Source organism: Aphelocoma coerulescens, chromosome 15 (genome assembly GCF_041296385.1).
Source record: "Aphelocoma coerulescens isolate FSJ_1873_10779 chromosome 15, UR_Acoe_1.0, whole genome shotgun sequence".
Taxonomy (NCBI): domain Eukaryota; kingdom Metazoa; phylum Chordata; class Aves; order Passeriformes; family Corvidae; genus Aphelocoma; species Aphelocoma coerulescens.
The window spans coordinates 12,959,550-12,984,289 of record NC_091029.1 but is presented as its reverse complement, the minus strand read 5'-3'; the positions used below and the strand labels follow the sequence as shown (position 1 = coordinate 12,984,289).

At 58.5% G+C, this 24,740-nt stretch overlaps 1 protein-coding gene across 5 annotated transcripts in view; it reads left to right on the top strand.

Moving 5' to 3' along the window:
* OSBP2 (oxysterol binding protein 2) overlaps nt 1–23,545 on the top strand; it is a 98,271-nt gene extending 74,726 nt beyond the window's left edge. For 3 of the 5 annotated variants that reach the window (XM_069030622.1, XM_069030621.1, XM_069030618.1), the window contains 11 exons: nt 7,905–8,103; nt 10,338–10,458; nt 11,345–11,411; nt 11,748–11,915; nt 14,603–14,848; nt 17,038–17,158; nt 17,863–17,966; nt 18,248–18,343; nt 18,687–18,871; nt 19,799–20,019; nt 20,474–23,545. In XM_069030622.1, the coding sequence (XP_068886723.1) occupies nt 7,905–8,103; nt 10,338–10,458; nt 11,345–11,411; nt 11,748–11,915; nt 14,603–14,848; nt 17,038–17,158; nt 17,863–17,966; nt 18,248–18,343; nt 18,687–18,871; nt 19,799–20,019; nt 20,474–20,616 (1,671 nt within the window). In that variant the 3' untranslated portion in view covers nt 20,617–23,545. The remainder of the gene's footprint in view (nt 1–7,904; nt 8,104–10,337; nt 10,459–11,344; nt 11,412–11,747; nt 11,916–14,602; nt 14,849–17,037; nt 17,159–17,862; nt 17,967–18,247; nt 18,344–18,686; nt 18,872–19,798; nt 20,020–20,473) is intronic. The other 2 variants (XM_069030623.1, XM_069030619.1) reach the window with 1 other exon arrangement.
* Nucleotides 23,546–24,740: the final 1,195 nt, after the last annotated feature.

Below are 24,740 nucleotides of genomic sequence, written 5' to 3'. Positions count from 1 at the left end.
TCCCGTGGATTTACCTAGGAAGAAGTTGTGGCACTGGGAGATGAGGGGATTGTCGGGGGCTGCTGCTGCTCCTGCAGCCCCTCGTACCGTGGGGAGGCTTGCACGAGGCTGAATCCGAGGGATGATCCGAGGCAGCTTCCTGCATGTCCCGGGGTTCGGAGCTGCCCGCGGGCAGTGCCAGCTGCTCCTGCCGCCGAGCGCTCGGACAGATGCTCCTCCAGCCTGGAATCTGCTCCATCAGGGCATGAGGAAAGCGGCCAGCGAGAGCCTCAGGAAATCTGTCATCCTGGGAGCCATCGGCGGGACAGAGCTCTCCGGGCACACCAGCACCAGGGTCAGGGCTCCAGGGGCCTGGAAGTGGAGACCGGCTGCTCTTGTGATGGTGTCCACCTGGGAGGGTCCCCCACTGCTGGGGTGGGTCTGGGGGCTTGGGCAAGTGAAGGACAATGATGTGCAGCATCCACCTGAAAGGTACCTCCCTGCAGGGAAAGAGCCAGTGCTGGGAGCTTCCCAAGGAGGGGATTTTTGGCACAGGCAGCAGTGAAGAGGCCCCGCTGCTGTGCAGGCAGGTGAGAGCACCGGAACAAGCCTGAGACATTTTCATGGCTGGAGCAGAGCAGGGAAGCCCTGGAGGGACACAGTTCTGGGGTGGCCACTCTGCAGCAGGAGCTCCCAGCACAGTCTCAGCTCCCAGAGTGGTCCCAGCATGTCCTTGGCACCCTCTGGCATGGCCAGTGCTCAGTGAGGTTTGGGATGGAAGGGTCAGTACTGCCAGCACCCCGGGGTATCCAGCAAATCCCTTAGTTGTTTTTCCACCAGAAACCAGACCCAAATCCTTCCCATGGTGCAGCTCTGGGCTGGCATTGCCTTGGTCTGTAACCCGTGGGCAGCGCTGGCTCATTCCTGTTCCCAGAACCACACTGAACACGTCCTCCTCTCCTGCCGAGTGCCGCTGATTCCGGATCAGACCCTGATTCCTCGTCCATGGAGGCTGCGTGGGGTTGGGATTAGAGCCTCTTAGCACAGCCAGCCCGGCGGATTTGCCACTGTTTCCCACTAATCCCCTCTTCATTGCATGGGGTGGATTCCACGGCGCTGACGGCGGCGCCGCAGGCGGGGTCTGGATGCTGTGCCGGCCCTGCAGCTTTGGGATGAGCTGTGGGATGAGCTCGGCTCTGAGGAACCCCTGGGCAGGGTGGATCTGGTTGGAACACTGGTGTGTCCATGCTTTTAAGCAGATGGCCCAAAATAACAGGGTGGAAAAATTCCCAGAGATACAACCAGGAGGCAAGATCTGACCCCAGCACAGTGTGGATGTCTCTGTCTTGGACATACCCATCCTGGACTTCTCCATCTTGGACTTCTCTGTCTTGGGCATCTCCATCATGGACATCTCTGGCTCCCAGGGAATCCATGGTCCCCAGAGAGAAGCAGGCCCACAAGGTGCCACACAGAATGGCACCGTCAGGGATTTTGGGAGCACCTTGTTCAAGCACTGGGGGTCTGGCTGAGCTGCTGACAGTGGCACCCAGGGGTGGGCTGGAGCCTGCTCCAGTGTCTTCCCACTTCCCCTTGGAGCACTTGGAATCTTTTCCATGTCTGTGCATTTTTGTAGCACCTGTTTTCCCTGGATGCAGAGGGAGTGGGATGATTTTGTGTTGAACTCACAGGGTTTATGCAATGTCACTTTGGTTTCTCAGGGTGTCACGACGTGCTGAGGCTCAGCCCAGCTCTCCCCACCAGCCCTGCCTCAGGGAGGAGCAGTTCCTGGTGTTCCTGCATCCTGCTTCAGACAGCCGGGCTGCTGGCTGAGGGTCACTGCAAGGATTTGGGACAGATTTGCTGTTATTTAAGCAGGCTGTGTTGATGTGGTGCTGAGCAGCAGCCTGGCCTCGGGCCCCAGCACGGCTGTGGGTGCCATCGCTGTCGAGCAGATGACCACACTCCAGACCGTGTCTCGTTGCCATCTGACTGTGTGTGGGATGATTTGGGATTCAGGTTGGCTCTGTCCTTGTGTTTCCCCTTTGCTTGCCGCTCAGAGTGTTTCTGGGGGGAGGAGGGACAAATTAACCCTCTCTGGGTGCAGTGGCAGATTGTGACTCTCTATCTCACCGCTCCGAACCCAGACAGCTTCAGCCCCATCCCTGGAAGTGCTCAAGGCTGGACAGGGCTCGGAGCAACCTAATAGAAGGTGTCCCTGCCCTTGGAGGGGGTGGAACGGGATGAGCTCCGAGGTCCCTTCCCACCCAGCCCGTGGTGCTGTGATTCTCTGGTTTCGTGCTGTGCCTCGCTGTGTTCAGAGCCAAACAGAAGCTCCGCAGTCGCCCTTCCCTCCGGGGGCTGTTTTGCAGCAAGCAGCAGCCAGCTGTGTCCCAGGCTTTTGATGACTCCAGGAAGGAAGGGAGCACTTATCTCCCAGGCACTCGAACGGCAGAGCTCTGTCCCCGCCGAGTGGAGTGACGGCTCCTGCTCTGCCATTCACCCAAGAAGGGGAGATGATTGAGCGCATCTGGCAGTTGCCTCCTCTCGTGTCGCTCGTGGGCCATGAAGTGGTCCTTGTCCTGTGCTTGAGGAGCAGGAGGTGTTGGTCCCACGACAGCAGGCACTTCCCTGCTGGATTCTTCCTGCCCAGAGGTTGGATTTGTGGGGCTGATCCTCCGGGATGCTGGTGCAGGTGGCATTGCAGGAGTGAGTGCATTCCCTCGGCATCCATCGGTGTTGTGCTGGAGACTGGGAATGCTCAGCTGTGCTGGGGCTGCCCCAGAGGTTGTCACCCTGTGGTGACCCCAGGCAGAAATTGTTCTCTGGGAGAGTGGGCAGGCCCTGGCACAGGGTGCCCAGAGCAGCTGTGGCTGCCCCTGGATCCCTGGCAGTGCCCAAGGCCAGGCTGGACATTGGGGCTTGGAGCAGCCTGGGACAGTGGAAGGTGTCCCTGCCCATGGCAGGGGGGGATGAGACAAAGTGAGCTTTAAGGTCCCTTCCAGCCAAACCATTCAGTGATTCTATGAAGTCTGGCAGGCCTTGCTGTGATCATTTACCCTTTCAAGCTAATTAACCTCATCTCTTTGTTCCTTCCATCGGATTTTGACTGTTTGCTCCACTGAGGAAGCACAGATCCCTGCGGGTGTGTGACACCACCACCTTGGCAGGACGTGGTCGACCTCGGGTGATCGTTTTCCGCTGCATGAATAATCCCGGGGCTGTTAACGACGTTCCCATAAGCCAGCAACAAGCTGTGAAATCGGGATATTTGCCGTGACAAATGTGTGAAAGGTGCTAAATGTGCCCTTGGCGAAGCGGCTGCTGGGCACGGGAGGGAACACAAAGCTGATGGCACCAAGTCTCACCTCCTGCTCCCCAGCAGGATCTCGATGGCACTTTGCCTCTTCCTCCACGGGAATTTGCAGGAGCCTCGGGGGTATTTTTCCATTTCTTTTGGCCACCTTGGCTGTGCCTCCTTGTCTTGGCTGGAATTTACAGTTCCATCGGCCAGTGCTGGATTAGGACCTGCCACAACTTTTTCCAGCCACGGAGAGGAGGAGAAACCACCTCTGTCCCTCCTGCCACGTGGTTGCAGGTAACACTGGGGTTCCCTGGGATCTGGGACTGCACATGGATGGAACTTGCTTTTCTCTCTGGTCACTGATACCCTGTCAGCCTGGCTGCTGCTCTCCAACCCCGTCTGTGCTGGGATGATGCTGAGGCAGAACAGCCTTCGGGACTTTGGGATTTGATGCAGCTCTGGCACTGGGGCAAAATCCAGGTCATGTTCTGTCACCTGCTGTCCCTCTGTGAGTAGGAGGCTGCAGTTTGGATGCTGTGAAGGATAAACCAAGGCTCCTGATGGGATGAGGAGCACGTGGGGATGGGCACAGCATCCTCTGCCCATTCCTCTTCTCCGCTCTCCAGAGGGGGGATCCTGGGAGAGCTTTGAGGAGGGTGGTGCCTCCCGAGGCTGCACCTTCATGGCCTCGACACCTCAGCCCTACAGCTCACTCAGGATTCACTTTTCCTGCAGTTTCATCCTTCAGCCTGGGCTCTGTGCTCTCCTTTGAGTGCGTTCCTCAAAGGAGCCTCTTCCTGCTGTCCTGTGTCCCTGTGCCAGCCTTGTGTGGATTTGTGGCAGAGTCTTGCTTGCACCCCCGAGCAAGTTCAGCTGGAACTAAATTTAGCCACCTCTCCATGAGGATTTTCTAAGCTGGATTTTGAGGTGTTGCTCCTACTCAGTGGCTGGGATTGTTTGTACCTTGGGAACACCAAGGCAGGGGATTAATGCCAGGAATGAGTGATGAGCTGGGATATTTGTGTCTGAGATCCTCACCCCAGTGTCCTGCAGCCCTTGTTCCACACAGGGATGAGTTTTGGCTCAGGACTGAGCTCAGTTGACAGAGACTGTGAAAAAATATCCCCTGATCCCTGTTTGGTGCTGCTCCCCCCTCCATGGAGCATCCCTGAGGAATGGCGCTGTCTGGCTGTAGGGGGTGTAAACCCAAATTAATCACTTTAATTTGCTTGGCTGCCACTGGAAATTGAGCTTGGCAGATCCCTCTTGCAGGATATTCTCCCCTCTCCACCCCTGGCATCGCTTCTCTCCCAAGGAGCAAACATCATCCTTGTTTGGGTTGATCTGGATCCTTTGATCCAGGTTTGGATCAAGCCATTGTCTGAATTACAGAGGAAGAGGCGGCAGAGAGGGGCCCTACAGCCTTTCAAATCCAAGGAATAATCCCTGTATGGATCCCAGCCAGCTCCTAAATCCACATGGATGCCATTGTGGGATGCAGCCTAGACCATGCATTGTCCTGACCTGCTCCATGGAAGCTCCACAGCCCATGGTGGGATCTGTGGCCTCGTGAGGACCATCCTGCTCATCTCCCCAAAGCCTCCCCACGCTCTGCAATGCTGACAGCCGTTCTCCATCACTTGGGTATTTTTTATCTGGCTGTAAATGAAGCCTGTTGGTGCAGATTTCCCTTTGGGATGCAGCATGGAATCCTCTGTGAAGCTTTGGGATGGGACATTCCGAGGTGTTACCTGCTGGTCTTTATTAGGATGTTGACTCCCATCAGCTGCTGGAGCAATTTCTCCTCCCAGCTCCCAGCCTTGCCTCCCTGTGGCTCCTCTGTAATTACCTCCTTTCCCCCTAATTCCCTGTTCCACCTTCCAGCCCCTGGTTAATTGCAGTAGGATAATTACAGGTGATCCCATTTTAAAGCGCTCAGCCCCTGAGCTGGGAGCAGCTGGCACTTCCCACCCTTGGTGCCAAACTGGGCACTCCTGTGCATGCTGCCTGTGGAGCTGGGCCTTTGGAGCAGATAATGAGCTTGGCTGGGATGGGAAGGTCACGGCCATATCCCATTACTTGCCCTGGTTTCATCCTCTTAGCCCAGTGCATCCATGGGACACACAGAGCCAGCAGCTGGCCCAGGGTGGTATCCCTGGAAGGGCCAGGGCAGGGTCCTCGTGGGCTTTGGGTCGTGGGTGGCTCCCAGAAGGATTTTAGGGTGGGGAGGAGCTAAGCTGTTTCCAGAGGAGGAGGTGAAAACATGGCCCTGAGAATGTGGGGTCTGGTCTGACCCTCTGAGATCATCGAGTCCAACCATTACCCTGTGCTGCCAGGGCCACCACTGACCCCTGTCCCCAAGTGCCACATCCACGGGGCTGTTAAATCCCTGCAGGGATGGGAACTCCAGCACTGCCCTGGGCAGCTGTGCCAGGGCTGGACAGTCCTTTCCATGAAGAAATGTTCCCGAATTCCACCCTGCCCCTCCCCAGCCCAGCCTGAGGCCATTCCGTCTCCTCCTGTCCCTGTTCCCTGGGAGCAGAGCCCGACCCCCCCCGGCTGCCCCCTCCTGTCAGGGACTTGTGCAGAGCCACAAGGTCCCCCCTGAGCCTCCTTTGCTCCAGGCTGAGCCCCTTTCCCAGCTCCCTCAGCCGCTCCTGGGGCTCCAGCCCCTTCCCAGCTCTGTTCCCTTCCCTGGACACGCTCCAGCCCCTCCAGGTCTCTCTTGTCAGGAGGGTCCCAAAACTGATCCCGGTTTTGATCTCATGTAGGATGGGAGCACAGCCAGGAATTTGGTGGGACAGGACTCGGCTCTCCCTGCCTTCAGTTGGAAAAGCAGCAAAGGGGGCATAGAGGGGGCACATGTAGGGTCTGGTCCTTCCACATTCCAAGGGTATGTGAAGCAAAACCTTAAAGGAAAAACTTCTTTCCCTGGATGAGTCTCAAATCCTGCTCCTATCCAGAGGAAAGGTTTGATGAAGAACTGATTAATTAGAGCTTTTCTTGGACAAATCCTGCTAAAATCAGAGCAAGTCATGGAAGCTGAAACCCTGAACCTGCTACTTGACCAGGAGTTACCTTGATCCTCAGGTGCCACCTGCAGCCCAAATGCTGAGTAACCTGCCAAGAGCTGGATAGATCATCTGTGGAACCCAAATAGCTGGAAACATGGAAAACAAGCAAGCTCTGGGAATGTTGGAAGTCTGTCAGACATCCAAAACTCTCTGGTTGTAGTACTTTGGAATAGGTTTGAGTTTTTCAGCCAGCCTTTATCCATTGGAATTCCTTGGTATGACAAGGAGCTGCGTAAGCACAGTTAATTTCCCTTCATGTTGCCCATTGCCAGCTCCTGGAGAATTTCCATAAAAATCCTATTTTCCTACTTTGAAACATAAGAAGTTCAGTGTGTCACATCTTGCAGAGATTTGGGCTGGGAGGAGCAGCTCTGCCTCCGTGCTCCGCTGCATGTGGCGCTGATGGCAAAGGAAGCAGCGAGGCCACGGGAACTCAGGGTTTCATCCAAGATGGAAAATAACCTAAAAATAGAGCTGTGAGGGCCAGGCTGTCCTGTGAGACCATTGTCTGGGATGAGGCAGTGTGGGACACCGGCCCTGGGAGGATGTCCTGCGCCCGGAAATCTCCCGCCGGGAATGCGGCGCAGCCAGGGCTGGGTGATGCCAGTCCTGGGGGGCTTTGGGGGAGGGTTTAGTGCCAAGAGGTTCTCGTGCCAGCCTGGGTTGTGGTGTCCCAGCTGTCCCCTGCCCGGTGGCCCAGGATGGGGATGCTGTGTGTACTGCAAGGCTTCACTTGGAGCATCCCTGAGCCCTCCTTCCCTGTGCCCAGCACGTCTGTGGGGTCCCCACGGCTGGGGGGCCCCCTCGGATCATTGGGGAGGGAATGGGGGGTTCTGGCCATGGTGGATGTGTTGCAGGGGCCTGTGCTTGTCCTGGGATGTGCAGCTCTGGGGAGAAACTGGGCATCCTCCCCCTCTGTCTTCTTGGAGCATGGGGATTGCTGGCTCCTGGCTTGAGTAGCCCAGAGAAGCTGTGGTTGCCCATCCCTGGAAGTGTCCAAGGCCGGGTTGGACAGGGCTTGGAGCACCCTGGGATAGTGTCCCTGGAAGGTGTCTGTGCTCATGGCAAGGGATTGAAACTGGATGATCTTTAGGTCCCTTCCACTCCAAATCATTCCATGATTCTGTGATCCTCTCCTGTCTGTGTCTGTCACCACGGGGACCACTGTCCCATCCAGCTTCTCCTTATTTGTTGGATTTGGGGATGGAGGTGCTGCTTGAGCCAGGGCTTGGCTGAGGGCTGTGAGAACCCAGCCTGGGCTCCTGAGGACCCCAGCGGGATCAGGGATGGGGACAGGGACAGGCTGTGGGCAGGCTCTGGCAGGCCAGGCTGCCATGGACAGTTGTCCGTGTTGCAGCCGCGTCCTCGGGGGTGGTTCAGCTTTGCAGGGCCAGAGCTGGACTGTGGGTGTGGGGACTGAGCAAAGCTCCAGGAGCTGGTAAAACCACGCTCCTGGGAGAGGAGCAGGAGGGGGGTGTTGGGGAACCAGCCCCGGGATCGCTGTGTACCACGACACCTCCCAGCTGAGCTGTCCCTTCCTGCCACAGGCCTGCCGCGATTTCCTGGACTTAGCCGAGAGCCACAGCCGGAAATGGCAGCGGCTGCTGCAGCATGAGCGGGAGCAGCGGATCCGGCTGGAGGAGACCATCGAGCAGTTAGCCAAGCAGCACAACAGCTTGGAGCGCGCCTGCCGCGGGGCGCCCGGCCTGGCCTCGGGCACCGCCAGCATCTCCAGCACCGCCAAGGGTGAGTGCCAGGGATTCCTGGGATGGGACAGGGCTGCTTGGGATTCCTGGGATGGGACAGGGCTTTTCTGGGATCCTGGGCATGGGACAGGGCTGTTCTGGGATCCTGGGCATGGGATAGGGCTGTTCTGGGATCCTCAGGATGGGACAGGGCTGCTCGGGCATCCCTGGGATGGGACAGGGCTGCTCAGGGATCCCTGGGATGGGATAGGGTTGCTCTGGGATCCCCTGGATGGGACAGGGCTGCTCAGGGATCCCTGGGATGGGACAGGGCTGTTCCGGGATCCCCTGGATGGGACAGGGCTGCTCAGGGATCCCCAGGATGGGACAGGGCTGTTCTGGGATCCCCAGGATGAGACAGGGCTGCTCAGGGATCCCCAGGATGGGACAGGGCTGTTCTGGGATCCCTGGGATGGGACAGAGCTGTTCTGGGATCCCCAGGATGAGACAGGGCTGCTCAGGGATCCCCAGGATGGGACAGGGCTGTTCTGGGACCAGGATGGGAGAGGGTGGCCTGGGGACACCCAGGATGGGATGGGGCTGCTTGAGGACCCCTAGGATCCTCAAGCAGCTCAGGGACCTCCAGGGTGGATCAGGGTGTTCCACTCAGGGACCCCCAGGATGGGATGGAGCTGCTCGGGGACCCTTGGGATGGGACAGGGCTGCTTGGGGATCCCCGGGATGGGATGGAGCTGCTGGAGAACTTCAAGATGGACCAGGGCATTCAACTCGGGGACCCCCGGGATGGGACAGAGCTGCTCAGGGACCTCTGGGATGGACCAGGGGTTTCCACTTGGGGACCCCTGGGATGGGACAGGGCTGCTTGGGGACCCCCGGGATGGGACTGGGCTGCTCAGGGACCTCTGGGATGGATCAGGGCATTCTGCCTGGCTGTTCCCAGCGAGCTGCCAGCCATGGGAAGGATGCCCAAAGCAATGCCCTATATCCCCATGGTATTTTTTTAAATGGATCCCATTACACCATAATTATTCCTAATTGTCCTTGCTCAGGGACTTGGATGTCCCCAAGATACAGATGGGAGAGAGGGCTGTGTCCCCAGCTCGCTCCTGCTATTCCAGGCTATTTTGGGAGCTTTAACCCTTACTGGCAGGCACATCTCCGGGTGCTGGAGGGCAGCCACAGCACTGGGAAAAGGCTCAGGGTCCCCTGGCACTGCTGAGTTGGCTGCGTGGGGGGGTGGCAGTGGAACAGCCGGGGCTCGTTTGCAATACGATCTAACAGCTTTGCAGATTCCTGCCAAATGTCCTTCCCCCAGGGAAGCATTAGTTACAGCCGCAAAAACTGCTCATAGTGCTGGGTCTCACTTTAAAGGAAATACAGACCCGAGGGAGAGAGCAGTGGCTGCTGGAGGGGGGGTGATGGTGGTGTCAGGCACTATCCTCATTCCTCTGTCACCTCGAGGGAGGTTTAGTTAGGATATTGGGGAATATTTCATCGTGGAAAGGGTTGTCCAGGCCTGTCCCCATCCCTGGAGGGCTTTAGCAGCCGTGTGGATGTGGTGCTTGGGGACACGGGTCAGTGGTGGCCTGAGCAGTGCTGGGGGAGTGGACGGACTTGATGTTCTCAGAGGGCTTTTCCAGCCTAAACAACTCTGAGGTGCAGCTGGGGAGGGCAGGGTGGAAATGGCTGCGGGGACAGGCACAATCCATCCGCCTGAGGTGGTGGAGAGTGTGGGAATGAGGCAGGGAATGGGATTGTCCGGGATGGGGCGGGGGAAGCAGGGAAGCTGCACCGGGACTGCTCGGTCAGCGCCTGTTCGGCAGCCATCGATCCTTCCCCCCGCAGCGGAGCAATGTTTGTAAACGCGGGGCTGGGAAACCTCTCCGAGCATCACCTGAAACACGTGACTTTTTGTTTTCCTGCTTCAATCCAAACCGGATTTCCCGGCGGACAGGGCGGTGCGGGAGCGGAGCCACACCAGGCGCGGGTGGGGCGCGGGAGTGACGAACCCGTGTCACCCTCAGGCAGCCTCGGGGCATTTTCGGGGGTGCTCCCGAGCATGGCAGAGTGGCCTGGTGTGCCTGGCTTGGGGAGCAGGGCACATCCTGGCTTTTAGGAGCTGGAAATCGGTACAGCATCCTCGGGGTGTGGGGCGAGTGGGAGAGGAGGGGTCAGGCTGCGACGGGGACACAGTGGGGGCTGTGGGGACAGATCCTGCGCGGTGGGCTCCGGAGGTGACCGGCAGCACGGGGTGTTTCTGTGCCTCTGTGCCAGCAGGGAGTGTGCAGTCTGCCAAAGGAGAGGCCAGTGATGAAGATGAGGAGACGGAGTACTTCGATGCCATGGAGGATGCACCAGCTTTTATCACTGTAACCGCGGACCCCAAGCACCACAGGTACCACCCCCGGCCTGCCTGGGAATGTGGGAAGGGCTGGGAAGAGCCGGTTTTCCTGCAGCAGCCTCTGCCATGAGGTCACTCTGTGGGCATGTCCCCCAAAACTTTCCCAGCCTCTGTCCAGGCGTCCATCCTGTGTGCGGCTGCTCCTGCATTCCTGGAGCGAGGCTGAGGATAGCCCCAGTTGTAGTGAAGCAGGTGAGGAAGGGCAGGTGTCAGCCCGTGCTGGGGGAGAGCTGAGTCCTCTGCCCCTCAGCTGATGGGAGCAGGGACTTGGAGGGAAATCCCTTGGGGTGTTGGGCAGAGGCAGGGAGCACCTTGCCTTCACAGAACCATGGAATGGTTTGGGCTTGGAAGGGGCCTTAAAGCTCCTCTCATTCCACCCCCTGCCATGGGCAGGGACACCTCCCACTGTCCCAGGCTGCTCCAAGCCCCAATGTCCAGCCTGGCCTTGGACACTGCCAGGGATCCAGGGGCAGCCACAGCTTCTCTGGGCACCCTGTGCCAGGGCCTCCCCACCCTCCCAGGGAGCAATTCCTTCCCAATATCCCATCCATCCCTGCCCTTTGTCTGCTGTCACCTGCTCTTACTCCTCCATGGACATCTGGGCTGGAGGAACCTGTGGTCTGACCCATGGTCACATCACTGGGCTTGGTGACAAAAGCAGAATCTCTGTGCCCCCAGGGGCAAGAGCATCCTGTCCCCTGCTGAGCATCCTTAGAATCCCCTCCTAACCCCTGTGCCCAGCCTCTGTCACCCCTTTCCCTTCCTGACAGCCCCCTGGGGTGGTGCAGGGAGATGCTGTGGTGATGCTGCCCCAGCCCTGGCTGTTCTGTCCCTGCTCTGCCCTTTCCCGTGCTCACCAGCCGCTGTTTCCTTCCCACAGGCGCTCAGGCAGCAACCTGAGCGGGGCCAGCGAGGGCCACCCCGAGGACTGGAACCTGGAGGACAGCGTGAGTTGGCCGGGCAGAGCGGGAGGGATGCTCCTGGTGGGGTGGAACCAGGGCAGAGGGGATGTTGTGAAGGGACCCTCCAGCTGGGTCCAGGTGCTCTGTGGTGGTTCCTCTGTGAGTCACGGGTGGGAGACAGATGTCAGCAGTCATCAGCATCCTAAACATCTCCTGAGGGAAGCAGGAGGGTGTTGGGGGGTAACTGTACTGTATTTCTCTGGAGAACAGGCTTCCAGCAATGCTCCTCAGGTGTCTCCTGAGCTGTGGTTGCTGTTCCTGGGAGCTGCTGGGTGTGGTTGGGTCCAGCTTAAACCTGAGGTCCTTCTGTTGCTTCCACAGGTCTTTGAGAGCTCAAATCAAAGCAGCTACAATGAGTCCACGGGCAAAGATCTCCTGCCGAGGAAAAGGAGACGGAGTCGCATTCCCGACAAACCCAACTACAGCCTTAACCTCTGGAGCATCATGAAGAACTGCATCGGCAAAGAGCTCTCCAAGATCCCCATGCCCGTGAGTCCCAGTGTCCTTGGCACCCAGGGCTGGCACAGGGGGTGGGTTTGGGCAGCTCTTGGCTGTGCACAGGGTTTGGGGTACAGCTTTGGATGGTCCTGCCTGAGCTGTGCTGGCACAGCAGCCCCGAGCAGGGACAGGAGATTGTCACCAGGGACTGGATTCTGTGCTGGCAGAGCCCTCATGCTTACCCTGAAATTGTGGAATGGCCTGGGTGGGAAGGGACTTTAAAACCCATCCAGTGCCACCCCTGCCCTGGGCAGGGACACCTCCCACTGTCCCAGGCTGCTCAAAGCCCCAATGTCCAGCCTGGCCTTGGGCACTGCCAGGGATCCAGGGGCAGCCACAGCTTCTCTGGGCACGCTGTGCCAGGGCCTCCCCACCCTCCCAGGGAGCAATTCCTTCCCAATATCCCATCCAGCCCTGCCCTCTGGCACTGGGAAGCCATTCCCTGTGTCCTGTCCCTCCATCCTTGTCCCCAGTCCCTCTCCAGCTCTGCTGGAGCCCCTTTGGGCCCTGGAAGGGGCTCTGAGCTCTCCCTGGATCCTTCTCCTCTCCAGGTGAACACCCCCAGCTCTCCCAGCCTGGCTCCAGCCCTCGGAGCACCTCCGTGGCCTCCTCTGGACTGGCTCCAGCACATCCTTGCTCCAGGGCCAGCTGGAGCAGAGGGGACGTTGCCTGAGTGTCCTCTGCAAATCCAGCTGTTGCAGAGGCATGGAGGAAGCAGGACACTGTGAATCCCTGAGGATTTATGAAGAAGGGACCTTGTTGCTGTTGCTGTTTTCCCCAGGGGTTGGACACTCAGGGCTCAGCCCCACCTGCACCAGCCAGGGCTGGGTTCCACCCCAGGGACTCAGAGAGCCTCATTTTCCTTACAGAGAGCAGCTTTTTGCTGAAGGAGGTGCTGGGGCAAGGATTTAGGGTGCTGCTGGTTCAGCCCTGGGGGCAAAGGCTCCCTGTGATGGCCAGAAGGGGTTTGCTGGGGGAGCTGTGTGGAACAGCCCCTCACATGGCCTGCACAGAGCCTTATTTATGGTCCATCCTTGGCTGGATAAAGGGGAAGGAGCACATTCCAGAGGCTGGGATGCTGGATTGGTTGTGTTTTGTCTCTTCAGACAAGACCCAGAGTGAGAGCTCAGAGTTCTGGCTGAAAGTGATGAGCTGTCTCTTCCTTGTGCTGTTTCCATCTGGGATGCACAGCCCAGCACCATCCAATTCTGCAGCAGCAGCAGATCAGGGCGTGATGGGCACAGGAATAAGCTCAGGATGTGAAATTCATACTTTTTCTATCAATCAAATCATCCTGGGAGCTGCTTGAGTCCAAACCTGAGGGCAGTGTGGAAGAGAGTAGGTTTAGATTAAATATAAAAAAAATACTGTTCCCTGGGAGGGAACAGGGCGAGGCCCTGGCACAGGGTGCCCAGAGCAGCTGTGGCTGCCCCTGGATCCCTGGAGGTGTCCAAGGCCAGGCTGGATGGGGCTTGGAGCAGCCTGGGACAGTGGGAGGTGTCCCTGCCCATGGCAGGGGTGGCACTGGATGAGATTTAAGGCCCCTTCCAACCCAAACCATTCTGGGATTCGATGAAATCCTGAAGGATCTCTGTGGAATGAGAAGGAAGGTCCTGCCAGAGATGCACCAGGATCCACCCCACAAGCTCAGCTGCACGTGGAAGTTCTTTGGGGGAGATTCCTGATGAATTAAGAGCATTTCTGAGATTCTCTGAGCTCTTCTGAGGTCCATCCCCTTCCCAGGGATGTGATGCACTGACAAACCTCTCGTGCAAACAGCTCCTTGGTGTTCCTCTGAAGGAACAAACCTGCAGCACTGAAAAGGAGGAAAGCAGTTGTAGGAATTTGGAATTTGGGTGGATTCATCTTCTTCCCCCATGGAAGGGTTTTGCTCCCTGTTGCCTGAGCAGTGCTGAGGATGCAGCTGCTGGTTTTGTTCTCTGCATCTCTCCCAAGAATTATCCCAAGTGATTTGCTCTTTCATGCTGCTCTTTGTCCCCAGCTTTCTCTTTCTGTGATGCTGTAAGATCCCTGCCACTTACAGGCTAAATCCCTGAGTGAAGAATCTAAAAAAAGTCAAAATCCTGGAATCTGGAGTTTGTTTTTTCTTGTTACTATGAAATATTTAACTTGGCTTACAGAAGTGGTTCTCCCATCCTTCAGCCATCTGCTCCTCTTAATATATATTTCTTTGTTTTGAGCTGAAACTAAAAAGGCAGTAGACTTTTCCAGGCTCTGCCTTACTTTCAATTATTTTTTAATTTCAGTATTTTCAGAGCGAAAAATAAGGGTGCTGTCATGGGACTGGAGTCCCAGGAGCAGGGAGACCCCAAAATGGGGCTTTTCCAGGTTTTCTGGGCAGCTGGGTCAGTGTGGCACAGGGATGGCTTTCCCAGGAGGCGATGAGGGCGGGCTGGGGAGCAGCACATCCCTGTCCTGTGGCCGGTGGGCTGCTGGCTGAGAGGCAGCAGGGAGCTGATCTCATTGTTGAGGCTCATTTTGGGGTCAGGGTGATAACCTGGGGTGATCCCTGATGGATAAGCAGGCTCCCCCACACCCCAGCCCTTGGTGCTGGCTGGCACGGATCAGGGAGCAGAGCACATGTTCCATCCTTGGGCCTTGGTGGTGCCTTTTGGGGATCTCTGCTGCTTTCCTAACCCTGCCTTGTTCCCCTCCAGGTAAACTTCAACGAGCCCCTGTCCATGCTGCAGCGGCTCACGGAGGACCTGGAGTACCACGAGCTGCTGGACAAGGCGGTGAAGTGCGAGAGCTCCACGGAGCAGATGTGCTTTGTGGCCGCCTTCTCCGTGTCCTCCTACTCCACCACTGTCCACCGCACTGCAAAGCCATTCAACCCCCTCCTGGGGGAGACCTTCGAGCTGGATCGCCTGGAGGAGCTGGGATTCCGATCTCTCTGTGAGCAGGTGAGGGCTGCGGCTCCGTGGGAGGAGAGCCAGCATCTCCCTGAGCCTTCCTTGGGCTCTTCTCCTAGCATTGGGATAAGGACAAGGTGGTGGAGGTGTCCAGGGAAGGACTGGACGTGGCACTCAGTGCTCTGGGCTGAGGACGAGGTGGGGATGGGTCACAGGTTGGACTCGATGAGCTTGGCCCTTCATCCCCAGGTTTGGAGCCGTTGCTGCAGCAGTGCCAGGCTCTGCCACCAGCTCCTCACAGGACACCCAGGTGTGGGCAAAGCCCTCCCTGGCAGTGGGCGCCCAAACTTGTTGGACACCTGTGGAGCGCTGGCTTGAGGCAGGACAGCACCTCCTGTCACCTCCTGTCCCATCCCATCCCATCCCATCCCATCCCATCCCATCCCATCCCATCCCATCCCATCCCATCCCATCCCATCCCATCCCATCCCATCCCACCTCTCCTGGCTGTGCTCCTCTGGGCAGTGATGGGGAACAGGCTGTGTGGGGTCTCCTGGCAGTGTGACCCTGTGCTTGTGACACAAGGAAGGTCCTGCAGTAGATAATCCCCGGAATTCCTGGCTCTGCTGTCCCTCCACACTCCCCAGAGCTATGTGCCTGATGTCACTCAGCTCTGCACATCCCCACATGGTCCATCCCAGCCTGGACCATCTGGAGTGAGGTGGGACAATGGCAGCCACAACCTGAGCCCTGGTGCCGCCCCCCTGCCTGCTCTGCTCCCAGGAGCAGGCTCAGAGGTGGCCTCATCCCTCAGCCACCCCAGCCCTGTGGCTCTCACAGAGCTCAGGTTCACCCAGCTCAGCAGTGTCACACCTTCACCTCCCCTTGCCTGGCAGCAGTTCCTGGTCTGTCACCTGGTTTAGCCTGGGCCATTGGAAGTGGATGATTCCTTGCCAGGATCCATCCCTTAGCCAGCAGCCACCCTGACCCTCCTGAGCTGCAGCTGGAACTCCTGGGTGGATTTATCAGCCCCATCCCAGCTGTGGTGCCAAGCCCAGGGCTGCCTGTTGGGTACCTCTGGACACCTCAGACCACATTATTCCCAATCCTGCCTGTCCAGTACTGCCGGACACCCCTGACTGCATCATTCCCAAACTTTGTCATCCCTGTTCTCACTCTTTCACCCCCCCTCTTCACCATACTCCTTCCTCCATCCCTGTTCCCTCCCAAATAAATAACCTGCCTGGAATTACTTTCTCCAGTTGGTCCCAGTTTCCCTCTCTTTGCACCCAAATTTGATATTCCTGACCAATTCCAGACGCCTTTCCCGCTGCTCTGAATTTTCCATGGATGTTGCCTGTGCTTCCCAGCCTGCCAACGCACCCAGCCAAGCAGTGATAATCCAGTGCCTGAAATCCAGTTATCCAAATAGGATTTCCTGCTGCTGCTGACTGGGATTTAATGGCGAGGCCTTGGCCCTGCCCGTGTGTGTAATTCAGAGCCCGGGGCGCTCAGCCTGTATTTACAGCAGGGAAATCATCCCGGAGCTCCGGCTGCGCTGCGGGCCCGGGGTCGGTGCGTGCCGGTGCTGGGTGCCTGTGCCAGGCTGTGCCAGCAGCTGAGACCCTGCCTGAGGGCAGATCCCTCTGCCTGGGATATTCCTGCTCCCACCTTTGTTTTGGGCAGCTTTTCCAGGGCAGGGTGATGTGAGCACCATCCTCTAACAAGTCACTCTCTGGGTTTAGGGTGCTGTGGCCGCTTTTCCAGCCTGGTGTGTGTGTGAGGGAAAAGCCAAACTCTTGCTGTGTGTTTTGGACAACTTGAGGGCCTGTGTCCTCTGGGGTTTCCCAGGTGCTGTTCCACTGGGATTACTGGGGTGCCAGCACATCCGTGTTTCTTAACAAGGATCTCAGGAAAGCAGGGCCGTGTCCTGGGATCACGGAGCAGCAGGATCTCGCAGCGGTGGTTGCTCAAGTGAAGGTTTTATGGATCATGCTTTGGAATGAGCCTTAGCAAATCCTGGCAGGATCCCAGCGTGTCTCCCCTTGCTGCCAGGGCACCGCATGTTGGGTCCCTCCGAGGTTGTGGTGGCCAGGAGCATCCTTAATGCCAAAGCTGATGTGGTGTCCAGGGCCTGGAGCATCCTTAGTGCTGAGCTGGTGTGGAGCTGTCACCTCTCCGAGCACTCAGCGGGGCTCTCCGGTGGCCGTGTCCTCACGGGCTGTGTCTCCTGTCCCCAGGTGAGCCACCACCCCCCGGCAGCCGCCCACCACGTGTACTCCAGGCGAGGGTGGACGTTGTGGCAGGACATCACCATCTCCAGCAAGTTCAGGGGCAAATACCTCTCCATCATGCCGCTGGGTAGGTGGTGGGTTCTGGGGTTATTGCCTTGCACTGCTCATGCAAAACCTGAGAGTTAAAAGAAACTGGGTCCTTGGGCCTTAGGAATTGCTTGCAGTCACCTGGGGCTCAGAGAATCCCCTGGGCTCCCCTGGGACTCTGGGAATTCCTTGGGCTCACCTGGGGCTCAGTGAATTCCACCCCAGGCAATTTAAGGAGCCCAGATTTGTGCTCCTGATCCAGTGATCCAACTATAACACGTCTGCCCTGGAAGTGGAAACGATGCCAGCTGCAAAGGGAGGCTCCTTTCCTTTGGAAATACCCTGCTTGCCCAGGAAATGATTTCCCCTTCCATGGTGTTTGAAGTTAACTTGCTGCCTGTTTCAAGCCTTTCCCTGCCAGTCAAGTGCAATAAACTGCCTCCTTTCAGCATTTTATTTTCCTTCTGCCTGTCCCTGGGCTGAGCAACATTCCCAGAGTGCCTGAATCAACCAGGAAGCACATTTCTGACCTGCTTTTAAAATGAGTGTTTTTGGCAGAGTGCAGAGGACCTGGCAGGATTTGTACCTCCCTTCCTGGAGCAGACTAAGGGAGGGATGAATCCAGAGCCAGACCTGGTTGGGGGATTCAGGGAGAGGGCTGGCCCTGAGGATGAGCACAGTGCTGGTGGTGGGCTCTGGGGCACATCTGCCCCTGCTGAGCTCAGATCATTCCTCCCTCCACAGGCGCCATCCACCTGGAGTTCCACTCCAGTGGGAATCACTATGTGTGGAGAAAAGTCACCTCCACTGTGCACAACATCATCGTGGGCAAGCTCTGGATCGACCAGGTGGGTGAGGGGACAGGTCCTGCCTGGCTCTGGGGGGCTGGAGGAGCATTGCCCTCCTAGGGCACACGCTGCTGCCACAGTGGGAGGCTGTGCTTCCCTGGCAGTGATGGGAGCTGCTTCCTGGAGCTCCTCATGGCTCCTCCCGAGGCCAGCAGGTGCTGGGGGTGGCTGCTGTGGGGGGACAGCCACGGGTGCTGCTGTGCCCGGTGGTGGTTTGTGCCTGCACTCCAACTAACGCCTCCTCTGTCTCTCCCTGCTGTGGTTCTGTGTCTTTTATCCAGTCTGGTGAAATAGAGATTGTTAACCATAAGTCCAAAGATAAATGCCAGCTGAAATTTACCCCCTACAGCTACTTCTCCAGGGATGTCCCCCGCAAGGTGAGTATCCAGCGATGACCCTGCTCCTTCAGGGGTCAGACCTGGCTCTTCCAGGCTCCCAGTTCCATTGGGATGAGCCCCAGCACGGGGCCCAGGGTCTGCTCAGACACCTCCAATGTGGGTCAGCAGGGAGGGCTGGGTGGCACCTCCGTGTCCCGTGGTTTGGCTCTGATGTGCCGGAGCTGCAGCTCTGAGACCTGGGAGGGGTTTGGTGGGTTGGACACCCTGCTGCAAGGCCAGGGATGTCCCAGGAGATACAGCACCACATCCAGCTGGGCACCTGGAGGGGAAGCTGTCCCTCTGGGCATTCCCAAATGCCACCAGAGCCGTGTCCCCCTGCCAGGTGACGGGGGTGGTGAGTGACGCCGATGGCAAAGCCCACTACGTCATGTCTGGCACATGGGATGAGAAGATGGAGTGCTCCAAGATCGTCCACAGCAGCCACGGCAGCACCAGCACCGAGGGCAAGCAGAAAACTGTCTACCAGACACTGTCCCCAAAGGTCCTGTGGAGGAAGTACCCGCTGCCGTGAGTCCCCTGGGGTGGGATGGAACAGGATTGGGATGGGGATGGGATTGCCGAGGGCCCTGCGGGATGGGGGGGCTCATGTGCTCAGGCCTGAGGACATCTGGAACTTGTGGGGCAGAGTGGCTTTTTCTGAGGTGGGAGAACGGGTCCCTGGAAGGGGAGGGTGACTTTGGGGACTCTAATGGGTGGGTTTGGGGCACCTGTGGGGGCTGGTTGGGTTTTTGGGGCAGTGGGCTCTGGCAGGGAGGGCTGTTGGCTGCTTTGCCTTGCTGGTCATCGTGTCCCTGGCCATCATGTCCCACCGGTCACTTTGTCCCTCTGGAGGCCAGTCCTCCCTTGGCCGTGGTGACCACGGCAAGGCTGGGCTCAAATTGGTCTCTGAGCCCTGGGAGCACCAAGAGACAGTCCCTGCTTTGGGGATTTTCTCTTGCGATGGGGACTCCACCACTGCCCTGGGCAGCCTGTTCCAACACCTGGCCACCCTTTCCAGGAAGGAATTTTCCCTAATATCCAATCTAAAACTGCTGTGGTGTGACTTGAGGCCATTTTCTCTCATCCCATCCCTTGTTCCCTGCGAGCAGAGCCCGACCCCCCCCGGCTGCCCCCTCCTGTCAGGGACTTGTGCAGAGCCACAAGGTCCCCCCTGAGCCTCCTTTGCTCCAGCCTGAGCCCCTTTCCCAGCTCCCTCAGCCGCTCCTGGGGCTCCAGCCCCTTCCCAGCTCCGTTCCCTTCCCTGGACACGCTCCAGCCCCTCCAGGTCTCTCTTGTCAGGAGGGTCCCAGAGCTGCCCCAGCACTGGAGGTGCCCCAGCAGTACCAGCACAGGGGACGGGCCCTGCCCTGCTCCTGCTGCCACCCCAGGGCTGGCACAGCAGGGGTGGATCAGTGGGGCTGGGGGGCTGTGCCTGACCAGGCTCTCTGGATTCAGGGAGAACGCCGAGAACATGTATTTCTTCTCGGAGCTGGCGCTGACGCTGAACGAGCCCGAGGAGCGCGTGGCACCCACGGACAGCCGGCTGCGCCCCGACCAGCGGCTCATGGAGAGCGGCCGCTGGGACGAGGCCAACGTGGAGAAGCAGAGGCTGGAGGAGAAGCAGAGAGCCGTGCGCCGGCGCAGGGAGGCTGAGGCCGTGGAGGCCCTGGAGGAAGGTGAGGTGCTCTGGGATGGGTTGGGATGGTTCAGGATGGTTCGGGATGCAGGGACTGCGCTGCCCGTGCTGCGGGATGAGCGTGGAGGACAGACCCTGCAAGGGGAGGGCGGCTCTGGGGGACTCTTGTGGGTGGGTTTGGGGCACCTGTGGGGGCTGGTTGGGTTTCTGGGGCAGTGGGCTCTGGCAGGGAGGGCTGTTGGCCGCTTTGCCTTGCTGGTCATTGTGTCCCTGGCCATCATGTCCCACCGGTCACTTTGTCCCTCTGGAGGCCAGTCCTCCCTTGGCCGTGGTGACCACACCAGGCTTGGGCTCAAATCAGCCCCCAGGGCTGGGCTCAAATCAGCCCCCAAGCTCTGAGAGCACCAAGAGACAGTCCTGGCCCTTGGGGCAGCCGTGGGAGCTGTGGGATTGCGGGTGGAGAAGCCCCCCTGACCCCCGTTCTGCCCGGCCAGGGAAGGACTACGAGGGGTACATCCCGCTGTGGTTCGAGCGCAAGGTGGACGCCGTCACCGGGGAGCTGATCTGCGTCTACAAGGGCGGCTACTGGGAGGCCAAGGACAAGCAGGACTGGAGCGTGTGCCCCGACATCTTCTGAGCCCCCCAGTGCTCTGGGGCCACCCCTGGGACACCGGCACAGCCCGAGGGACAGCGAGGACACGCCAGCAGCGTCCCGCCGGGCCGACACAGAGTCAATACATGCAGAGATCCAAACAGGGATTCCAAACCTATTTTTTTACGCACTAATAAATAGCATCTGTTTTTTTTTGGGGAGGGTTTTTTTTTTGTTTTTTTTTTCTTGTTTCGTTTTTGTTTGGTTTTTTGGGGTTTTTTTTTTTGTTTTTTTTAATGATGGCTTTTCCAGCGACTAATTAGGAACGAGGACACGTGGAGCTGGGTTGGGTTGAGGATGTTCATTGCTGTCAGGAGTTGCTGCCTATATCCTCCAGCGCCTCGGCTCCGGCGGCCGAGACGTCGACTTCCAAAGATGCCCGGGGTGTGGGAATGCCGTGCTTGTGTGAGCTCTTCTCTTTGCCATTTTCTTTGGGGTTTGCTTTTTTTTTTTTTGGGACCCCATTTCTGTGTGGACTTCATGGAATTATTTTTTTAAAAAACACAAATCCTGCTCCTGGTTCAGGCTTCCTTCAAAGACGGACACGAACGTTCAACTCTGCTTGGAAAACTGTCCCCAGGGGCCGCGGCGCTTGATCCCAGAGGCTCTTGGTGGTTCCACAGTGCCCACTCATCCCAGTAACACCAAGTAGGATATTTCAGCTGGTGACTTTGGGGTTTTTGACCCGGTTTTTGTTTTTTTCAAGAGCATTGGAGCCGCTTCCCCGCAGTTGGATGTGTTCAGGCAAAGCTTGGGCCTGTCTTTATCATGTGGGAGTGGTTTGAGTGAGGTTTTGCTTTGATTTTCCTGAAACCACATCTGAAGGGGGAGATGGCCTCAGCGAGGCTGGGAATGCCGGGCAGAGGCAGGGGAGAGTTTGTATCCCAGCGACTCTCCCGGCTCCACGTCCCTGCTCCATATCCCTGCACACGGGGGCTGGATCTCGATTCCGGCTTTTCCATGGGCATCTCCCTGCTGAGCTGTGCCTGATGCCGGCTGGGAGAGGAGGGAATTGATGCCATGGGGAGAGGAGGGGAGAGATGCCATGGTGCCGCTGGGATGGAGCCTTGGTCCTGCATCTCCCTGCCCAGTGTCTTCCCCTTCAGCCAGACAGGCCTGGCACAGTCCCTGGCATGGGGAGTCTGGAGGGTCCCTGCACCCCAGTGCCCATTCCCAGCTCCCATCCCTCTCCTGGCTCCTGTTCCTCTCCTCCCTCATCCTGGTCTCTCCCTGGAGCAGCTCCAGTTTGTCAGGGCAGGGAACCTCCCGTCCCCCTCTCCCCTCCTGGGTACCATCACCCTGCCTGGCCCGGGATGCACCGGGAGAAGCGGAGCGAGCACTGTCGGTGACGGGCGAGGACCGGGAGCACCGAGGGGAAGCAGGAGGTGGCAGCATCCCAAAGATGGGATCTGCTGGGCCAGGGAGTAGCAGGGACACCTGGAGACCTGCACTGGCCCTGCTGCATCCCATTTTTGCTGTCTCCTTCTCCAGCTCTCCATCAAACCACACTGACCCTGCCTCTGGGGCTGCCCCGAGCCAGGCCCGTCACACCCATGTGGAAGTTAATTAGCAATAACGAACCTTGAGGCAACGGTAACTGGAATATCCAGGCTGCACACGGGACACTTATGCAATCAGGTTCCTCATCCATCAGTTTCCTCCTGATCAGCTTCCAGCACTTCCATCCCTGTGACCCCACAGTGTACAGTCCCCACGGCGTCACCGTGGTGCGGGGCAGCCCCCGCTGCTCTCAGTGCACCCTTTAATCTTATTTATTTGCTTCTAATTTATACATATATATATATAAATATATAAAAAATTATTTTGCTTAAATTTCTATGGTACACAATAGATGAAAAATGATGAAGACAGAAGGGTCTGTCTGAGTTTTTGCAGCACGAGTACGATTCCCCTCGGCTCGTCCCCGAGCTCAGGTGATGGTGATGGACTGATTCCCATTGCAGGGAAGCAACGTTTTGCTCCAAAGCTTGTTCCTGTGGCATGGAAAAGGTGTTCCAGAGACATTTCCATCTGGAAACGATGTGTTTGGGGTTTGAGGAGCGGCACTAGGGATTCCTGGGAGTGGGGTGTTCCAAGCTGCTTCCCAGTGTGCCGAGTGTTGCAGCAGCTGCTCCAGAGTGTTCACTCCTTCCTGGAGCTTTGCCCTGCCTTGGGTAGGCTGATCTTAAATGATCCAGCCTGGGATTCAGCCTGTGGAGAGCTGCCTGTGTCCTGCCCAGGTGTCCTGCCTGGGAGAGAGAGGATGCTCCACCCTGATCCCTGATGCCGCTGCCTGGGGTTGTGGCAGCACCGAAGTGTCCCGGGGGATTTTCCCCACGCGAGGCCCGATGGGGTCTGTAAAATGGGCTGAAATGGAGCTCTTCAGAATGCCTTACTTTCCTTTCTGCTGTGTCAATGCAAGTGTCACCCGGGAGCTGGAGCGGGGAGAAGCTCCAGCACAGGCTGTTCCCAAGCTGGATCAGGGTGTTCCCGGGCGGAGGAGAGCAGGGAGCGGGATGTTGCTCCCGAAGTGCTGGCACCGAGGGTCCTGCTGGGCTCTGGGGCCCCGAGGGGTCCTCTCTGCTGTGCCCCCATTGCCACATCCGTCTGGGAATCGCCATCACAGACCCTGCACAGCTCCACGGAGCGCGGGGGAGCACGAGGAGCACCCCCAACCCAGAAATCCCCCGGATTTTAGGCTAATGGAAAAAAATCGCTCCATCTTCCAGAGATCATCTTCTCAGCAGCACTTAACCAGAGCACCATCTCCTGGTCCTTCTGTTCCTCCTCGAGGATTTTAATGTCATTCCACTGTAAATGCTGTTGAATGTATTTTCTTTTTGAACAATAATATATTGTGAGTGATCCCTCTTCTCCTACACGGAAATAAAACTTGGATTCGGGAGTTTTAAAAGCCGCGGTGCTGAGGTGGTCGCTGGCTCCCCGGGGCTGCAGGTGGTGGGTTCTGGAGGAGCTCTGGGTGTGAGAGGGGACACGGACAAGGGGTGGGGGACGGGGAGGGGTCCTGGAAGGTGGTGTGGGAAGGAGAAGATCCAGGGAATGTTGCTCAAAAGAGGAGGTTGCCTCTTTTGGCAGGGAGGTCCAGGGAAGTGGTGGTTCAGGGAATGAGAAGGATCTGGGGGGGAAGTTGCCAAGGGGAGGAGATGGTCCTGGGAAGGTGTTTGAGGGGCAGGAGGGGAGGTGATCCAGGGTAAGTTGTCCAAGGCAGGAGGTGCAGGGAAGCAGGAGCAGGGAAGGAGATTTATCTTGGAGCAACAGCCTGAAGGAGCACCAGGAAGGGGTTGCCCAGGGAGGGAGAGATGGGCCAGGAGAGGAGATCATCGGGGCGGAGATGTCCCCGGGCAGCCTGGCCAAGGGGGAAGATGGTGGCCCAGAGGAGGAGGAACGGGGAATGAGGAGCAGCAGAGGTGGCTCAGGGGAAGCTGCCGAGGCACGGAGATTCCCTGGGGATGGGGGGGAGGAGCTGCCCCAGGGGACGCCGTGTGGGGCAGGAGCTGGCCCGGGGGAGCTGGAGGAGGGTCCGGGCAGGGGCTGCGGAGGCGGGTGGGGAATCCGGGCAGGCCGAGACCGGTCCCTGCGGGATGTTGCCAGGAGACAGGGACACACAGCCCTGCCCGGCCCGCTCCTGCCTCCTCTCTGCCGGCCCCAGGTGAGTGGGGCTGCGGTCGGGACCCCGGCACTGTGACCCTCGCTGTGCGCTGGGCTCGGCGGTGGCACTGGGGACCCGCAGCTCCCGGGTGCAGCTCCAGTGCCGATGTCCTGGCTCTGAGGGAAAACACCCCCGTGCCCCATCACCCACTGGCACCGCAGCTCCGGAGGCGGCTGGGCCGGGCCGGGCCGGGCCGGGCTGGGCCGGGCTGGGCCGGGCCGGGCCGGGCCGGGCTGGGCTGGGCTGGGCTGAGCTGGGTCGGTCTCAGCACCTTCACTCAGCCCTGGACCAGCACACCTGGGCCAGCACACCTTTGCTCCGGCACGGACTTGTCCCATCCCCTCCAGCTCGCAGAGGTTTGGGAGCTCAGGGTGGTGCCCGCCCTGCCTGGCCCCACTGGAGAACCCCCCTGGGGATTTCTGACCCACCCCAAGGGCTT